Below are 7,877 nucleotides of genomic sequence, written 5' to 3'. Positions count from 1 at the left end.
GGAGGACTTTCTATATTCGGTTGTGTTTGCAGTAGGCAAACGATGGTGACTTCGCTATCCCAGACGTCTGTGGAAGCTCAGCCATTGATCATTAGTGCCATTAAGGGCTAGCCTGGCGACGCCATCCTATGTGCTCCGCCCATTGAGAGTAAATAGAATATACTCATGAACGGCGTGACGTTTTTCCATGTGCGTTACGCCCATTTGTGGGGGAAAACAACCCATGCAAATCAATTGGTGATGTTGGGGTTTAATAAACGAAAGATACGGACCTGTAGACTAGCGTTGTTCACGCGCAACATGCCGAAAACGTGTTGTGTTTCCGGCTGTTCAAATAATATAGCCAAACAGCCGTGGCTGAAGCATGGAATGTGTTCATTTAGGCTAGCCGATGTAGCATGTAAGTCAATGAGACGAATTCGGTTTGTTTTCACCCATAAAGGGGCGTAACGCAAATTTAAGAGCAAAGTACCCGGATGGCCGTTCATGAGTATACTGTCAATGGCTCCGCCCAAAGATTTTGGCTCCGCACATCAGTCGGCTATTCCCCCAGGCTAATCAAGGGCGGCCCCCAGGCCCGTTATGTAAATGACGGTGCTGTAGTACGTTTGATTTGCGCTTACTAGTGCCTGGTTTTCTACATAAAAGCTACTGGTCAGGGCCCCGAGTTGTAGCAGTGAGGACTCGGAGGCAGTGCCTACCACAGGTTTCGGATGCATTCAATGCCTGTGGGTTGGGGAGGGTGGGGTTAGAATTGGGTCAGAGGTGAGTAGAAGTAAATGTATGGAGCACAAGCACAACACAAGCACAGGATATTACGTAGTTGCCTGTTACACCAATTTATTCCACAGTGCCAAATGAGGTAGATAGACTGTCATTACTGAAAAATCCCAAAAAGCTAAAAGGGAAATCTGCCACAAAATGTATCCTAGCAGTATATAATCAGCTGATGAACTACAGTAACAGTAGTCCAGTAACCTAAAACTAAAAGCTGTCAGTGTCAGGGACCCTGCACATACACCACACACACACACACACACACACACACACGCACACACACACACACACACACACACACACACACACACACACACACACACACACACACACACACACACAACACACACACACACACACACCACACACAACACACACACACACACACACACACACACACACGACACACACAAACGCACACACACACACACACACACACAGGCGAACACTAACACTAGCACACACAATGTGTGATGTCATACTATACACAGGTGTGTACCTGGTGGGGTGCCTGGTCTTCCTGTCCATAAGCCTGAGTGAGAGTGCCCTGCTGCTGGCACTGGGACAACCAGACCTTCACACGGGCGACCAGCCCAGCCCCCTGCACAGGCTGGCCCGCAGACTGCACTACCACTGGCCGCCACCAGAGGAAGCAAGAGAGCACAGTAGCAGCAGGAGAGGTGAGTGGTGATGAAGGGCAGCGGGCTCAACTGCAGATCAGTGAATGGGTGCATCCAGGGCTCTAAATTAACACACGCCAACACGCCAAACACGGGTGAAAATTAATTTTGGCTAGTAGAAAAAAATACCTACCCGCCAATTTGGCTAGTAGCGCCCGAGTACAGTAACTTATGAACGGTAAACCGCTGCTATTACGAACGTTATAGGGCAAGATTTCCTACATTACCCATGGACACTAGCGTCACGACGTAGCCTCCCACCGTGGGCTTTCCAGTGCATCGAGCGAGAACTCCATGCTGTTGCGCGCGCCAGGATTGAAAACATTTCAGACGACCAGCCTTCTGTCAGCTACTGCGCTCACACTATTCTGACAGGCAGCTCTCCTCCTATGCTCTCGTCGCTTTCGCTACAGCCTTTTTAACGTCACTACTGCTATTATTACTATATGAACCTTGCTGTAACAGGCTGCATTTTTGAAGCAGCGAGGCCCTGACCGTTTCAATAACAGGACTTACGCAGATTATGCATAGCGCTACTTCTGTTGTGTAGAGTGTAGACTATGTTTTGTGCGAGTGATGAGAATGTGGCGGGGGTTAGAGCAAGGTTCTGTGTGTTGGTGAATGCTAGTAATTGTAAATAGTGACGTTAAAAATGAGTGGCTGTGGAACGAAATAGCGACCAGGGCAGAGGAGGAGAGCCGACTGTCAGAGTAGTGTGACCGTAGCTGTCAGTTCAGTTGTCTTCTGAAATGTTCAGAGTCCTGGCGCAACTAAGTTGGAAAGCCCACGCCATCGGAAAGAAAAAAAAGCAACCAACGACGAAGCTGTGGAAGTAACAAAGGAAGCGAAGATTCCCGAGATATTATTTACTTTTAATTAACCTAGGCTTCTTGTCATTTTGTTGCGCATGGTAGAGAAGAGCTCCTCCTCTCTCCTCTCACTTTCCTCTCATCTCTTCTCCTTCCTTGGGGTGTGCGTATGTGAGGTTTTGTAGTGTTTGGCTGTGTGCTTGGCTACTGTATGTTAAAGGTCTGTTATGTGAGTGGCTTGTGCGATGTGATTCAGCTGTTTTCAGAGGAATTTAACAATAACTAATCAAATTAATTAGGCCTAAGTAATGAAAGTAAAAAATAAAGCAGAAGTTAAAAAATAATGAAAAAATATATAGCCTAGGCCTATAATATGCTTAATTATTATGTAGGCATATAGTAGCCTATGCAGGCCTATTGTATCTGTGTTGTAGAAACAGTTGGACAAAATGACCATTTAATTAGAAAAAAAATAACTAGCCTAATGCATAGTTTATTTTGGTGAGATTAAAAAAAATGGCTAGTTGAACTTCTGTTTGGCTGGTAAGAAAAAATGTCCACTAGCCAAATTGGCTGGTGGTGGAAAAAGTTAATTTAGAGCCCTGGGTGCATCTGAAAATCCCCACTGCCTTCCTGTGGAAAAGGCAAAACATGAGGAAGTGTCTACGTAGTACATCTGAAATGTAAGCTGTCAACCAGGAGGTGAACGGGTCCCCGGAGGACTTTCTATATTCGGTTGTGTTTGCAGTAGGCAAACGATGGTGACTTCGCTATCCCAGACGTCTGTGGAAGCTCAGCCATTGATCATTAGTGCCATTAAGGGCTAGCCTGGCGACGCCATCCTATGTGCTCCGCCCATTGAGAGTAAATAGAATATACTCATGAACGGCGTGACGTTTTCCATGTGCATTACGCCCATTTGTGGGGGAAAACAACCCATGCAAATCAATTGGTGATGTTGGGGTTTAATAAACGAAAGATACGGACCTGTAGACTAGCGTTGTTCACGCGCAACATGCCGAAAACGTGTTGTGTTTCCGGCTGTTCAAATAATATAGCCAAACAGCCGTGGCTGAAGCATGGAATGTGTTCATTTAGGCTAGCCGATGTAGCATGTAAGTCAATGAGACGAATTCGGTTTGTTTTCACCCATAAAGGGGCGTAACGCAAATTTAAGAGCAAAGTACCCGGATGGCCGTTCATGAGTATACTGTCAATGGCTCCGGCCAAAGATTTTGGCTCCGCACATCAGTCGGCTATTCCCCCAGGCTAATCAAGGGCGGCGCCCAGGCCCGTAATGTAAATGACGGTGCTGTACATTCGATTTGTGCTTGCTAGTGCCTGGTTTTCTACATAAAAGCTACTGGTCAGGGCCCCGAGTTGTAGCGGTAAGGACTCGGAGGCAGTGCCTACCACAGGTTTCGGATACACTCAATGCCTGTGGGTTGGGGAGGGTGGGGTTAGAATTGGGTCGCCGTCATAGGTGTCAAACAAGTAGAAGTAAATGTATGGAGTACAAGCACAACACAAGCACAGGGTATTACATCGTTGCCTGTTACACCAATTTATTCCACAGTGCCAAATGAGGTAGATAGACTGTCATTACTGAAAAATCCCAAAAAGCTAAAAGGGAAATCTGCCACAAAATGTATCCTAGCAGTATATAATCAGCTGATGAACTACAGTAACAGTAGTCCAGTAACCTAAAACTAAAAGCTGTCAGTGTCAGGGACCCTGCACATACACCACACACACACACACACACACACACACACACACACACACACACACACACACACACACACACACACACACACACACACACACACACACACACACACACACACACACACACGCACACACACATACACCCATGTATTCACGCACGCATCTACTGTACTGTACTGAGACTGCAATTCCCCCTGGCCACCACCAGGTCGAGCAAGAGAGCACAGTGCTCAACACTCACACAGAGGCAGATACCAGGGCCAGGAGAGGTGAGAGCAGAATGGCAGAATGAATAAACCTCTGATACAGCCTGACACTGATGGAGAGAGAGAGAGAGAGAGAGAGAGAGAGAGAGAGAGAGAGAGAGAGAGAGAGAGAGAGAGAGAGAGAGAGAGAGAGAGAGAGAGAGAGACGGGGCGGGGGGGGCGGCAGACAGTCAGAGCGCCCTTGTTATCAACAGGACTTTTGACAGCAACTGCTTTGTTCTTTGGGCCATGTTTTCATTTCTACATTTGTGTGTGTGTGTGTGTGTGTGTGTGTGTGTGTGTGTGTGTGTGTGTGTGTGTGTGTGTGTGTGTGTGTGTGTGTGTGTGTGTTTGTGTGTGTGTGTGTGTGTGTGTGTGTGTGTGTGTGTGTGTGTGTGTGTGTGTGTGTGTGTGTGTGTGTGTATGTGTTAGTGTGTGTCTGTGTCTGTGTCTATGTATGTGTGTGTACATGGACCCATGTTTTTCTGGGTGCAGGGAAGCTGATATGAGGGGACAGTTGTCCTGGACCCAGGGAGATAGATGGTCTGGCCAAAATCGAGCCTTTATTATACAGAATGTAATGTAATGTAATGTAAGGGCCTTTTCAGATGACTTTGTCCTGGGTCTTGCCAAAGCTGTCAGTGTGTCTATGTGCATGTGTGTGTGTAATGTTTGTATAATGCGTGTGTACACAGTAAATTATTCAGTGTTAACTCAACACTTAGGTGAGTCACATCAACACTATTCAGAAAACACGCTCCTCACTCCTCGCGCCTGCACCTAGGTTGCTGAGTATTTGTGCTCAAGGACTCTCTTAAACTATTGGCCTGTTTAGAAGTCATGTCATCACTGACAGCACACACATTGCTGACTAAAACACACACACACGCACACACACAAACACACACACACACACACACACACACACACACACACACACACACACACACACACACACACACACACACACACAGGGTGCGATTTGTCGGAAAACCAGAAAGGGGGATATGTTTCAGATATCAAGCAATATCAATGGAGTTACATTAAACTGTGATTAAAATCATGTAGAAAAAGTGGTGATTGCAAAACCAGAAGAGGGGAGAATCCCCCCCATCCCCCGTTCAAATCGCACCCTGCACACACACACACACACACACACACACACACACACACACACACACACACACACACACACACACACACACACACACACACACACACACACAGTGCAGACCCTTAAGAGAGAAGACTTGCCGTCCAGTGTGTAAGTTTAAAAAAAATTGAGATCCTGAAAAGTAAACTTGTTACGCTATTCTGAGAGAAAAGAGGCTGTTCCAGAAGCATAGGAGATGTTTGTGGTTACAAGAAATTAAATGTACCGACTGGACTGAGGACATCATCCGGAAAGCCCGTGTCTGTGGCGCCCACTTCATATCTGAAGTTATCGTGACCATCCATTTCCTTATTTCGGAAAATGCTCCTGGTTAGTTTCTCTACAAAAGTGTGGTACATTGCCAATTTCGCTCCAAAACAATGTGGGCACAGCCTGATTACGTCACATCTGTGTACAGACAGTAAAGGGGTCTATTGTTGTAAACTCTCTGAGTGTTGAATTAACACTACATATTTGAACTTTGCTTCTGTCCAGGCTTGAAACGCTCCTTCCGTGTCACAGGGTCCTGTGGGCGGGACCTGTGTGTGATGCGAGGATTGGAGGAGGAGCTTGAGGAGGTGGGGGAGGAGCTACGGCATCTGAATGTGAGGAGGGAAGAACGCAGTGACAGCCTCCACCTGATGGAGGCGCTAGACTGCCTCTGCTTCAGGCTGTACGCCGCCACACTCACGGTCTTCACGCTCGCACTAGCACTCCTGTGGACTATATGAATGGCTGGATGAATGAATGAATGAATGAATGAAAGAATGAATCCCTGCAGTATAAATTGTGTAAAATATAAAATATGAGTTCATTCATAAAAAGAACACATTACCCTACATGGTTGAATGAATAAATGTATGAATGAATAAATGAATAAATGAATGAATGAATGAATGAATGAATGAATGAATGAATGAATGAATGAATTAATTAATTAATTAATTAAAAGGGTTTTATAATAGTGAATATCATGTAGACTATATGAATGAATGAATGAATGAATGAATTAATTAATGCAGTGTCTTGTCATAGGAAGCTATGTTCTATAACAGTAGGGACAGATAGGAGGCGAAGCGAGCGAAGCGAAGAGAGGCAAAATCCAACGGTCATCCGGTCGTAGCGGCGAATCAAATGGAATGGAACAGTTATGTTGTTGATTTGATTGGGCCGTGGCAGGCGAATTCGCTCCTCATTTGCATAACATAAAGTTTTCTTTAATAATTTCGCTTCGCTCCTGTTCGCTTGCTTTCGCTTGCCTTCGCCTCTCTCATAGGAATGAATGGCAAAGCTCGCTTCGCTTGGCCAAATTGCGTGTATGTGTCCTACCGTCAAGGAGTTAGTTGCATTTAAGGCGAGAGGGCACACCCCAAATGCCATTTTTCTCAAATTTAGGTTTTCTCATAATTTGTTCCATTTACATGTGTTCTTTCAAAATAATGACATAAAAATGTCAAAAAGTCATTTGGTTGCTTATTTTGTGTATTTTTGTATGAGCACGACCAAGAATTTGGCATAAATTCGTCTAAATATTATACTTTATGCAGCAAAATAGAGACTGTTTTTTACATAAAACCTACACATTCAACACATGTAGACAAAGGTCTTGTTCTCTACATTCCAAAGAAGGTGATATCCTGGAACATTATTGGCATACTTTTCCACAAAACACTAAATTAGACCAGGAAATCAGACCTACCTCTTTTGGCCCTTTTTGGCTTGTGTCGAGATTGGCCTTCTAGATAGGCCAAACAACTAGTTTAATAGATAGGACTATGAAACTTCTACAGTTTGTTATGGACATAGATCCTTACAACATTTGTATTGGAAATTTTCGGAATTTTATTTATTTGTTTATTTATCATGCAAATTAGGTCCTGGCTCATTAAATATGCGCACAGGCGTCCTGAACATCAATCCATCGAATACCTAATTCTCTAATACCCAGATACACCAAACTTGGTAGACATATTCATAGCTACCCCCTGCTTCTGTGTATTAAAGGGTTTGTGGGTATGTCACTCATAGCCTGACTTATTAACTTTTTTTTCTCAAAATATGATTTATGTTTTTTGTTGCAATATCTCAATTTCTCTTGTACTTACACACACCTCCTTAGCCACCTACTGCAACTCCCTAAAGAGGGGTTTGGTGATATCTTATTCACATCTTGAGTTTGAAGAAGGTTTCTTAAAAAACATGCCGTTTTTTTTTTTTTTTTTTTGGGGGGGGGGACTTTAAACAGTATTTAATGATTTCTGGGCATACAAAAGCAGATAGCCACAAACCCCTCTGTAGAAAGTTTCATTTTGACTGTATCAACACAAGGAGACCACATGTTTGAGTCTGGCACCACCCAATGTGGCTAAAGTAGCTTTTGAAATTTAACCTAAATATGCACATATTTTTGGCCTTATATGTATATTAAAAAAAAAAACAGAAAGCTTCCAATACAAAAAATCTTATGTTTCATGTCCCTAATAAC

General features: G+C 44.3%; 1 protein-coding gene across 1 annotated transcript in view; it reads left to right on the top strand.

Annotated features, from left to right (window-relative positions):
* Positions 1 to 6,150, top strand: part of LOC134457875 (5-hydroxytryptamine receptor 3A-like) — a 12,910-nt gene extending 6,760 nt beyond the window's left edge. Inside the window, exons 8-9 of the mRNA XM_063209873.1 lie at positions 1,269 to 1,457; positions 5,888 to 6,150. Of these exons, the coding sequence (XP_063065943.1) occupies positions 1,269 to 1,457; positions 5,888 to 6,123 (425 nt within the window). The 3' untranslated portion in view covers positions 6,124 to 6,150. The remainder of the gene's footprint in view (positions 1 to 1,268; positions 1,458 to 5,887) is intronic.
* The last annotated feature ends 1,727 nt before the right edge of the window (positions 6,151 to 7,877 follow it).

The sequence above is a fragment of the Engraulis encrasicolus genome, chromosome 1, assembly GCF_034702125.1.
Source record: "Engraulis encrasicolus isolate BLACKSEA-1 chromosome 1, IST_EnEncr_1.0, whole genome shotgun sequence".
NCBI classification, from domain to species: Eukaryota; Metazoa; Chordata; class Actinopteri; order Clupeiformes; family Engraulidae; genus Engraulis; species Engraulis encrasicolus.
This window is presented reverse-complemented; position numbering and strand designations above follow the sequence as displayed.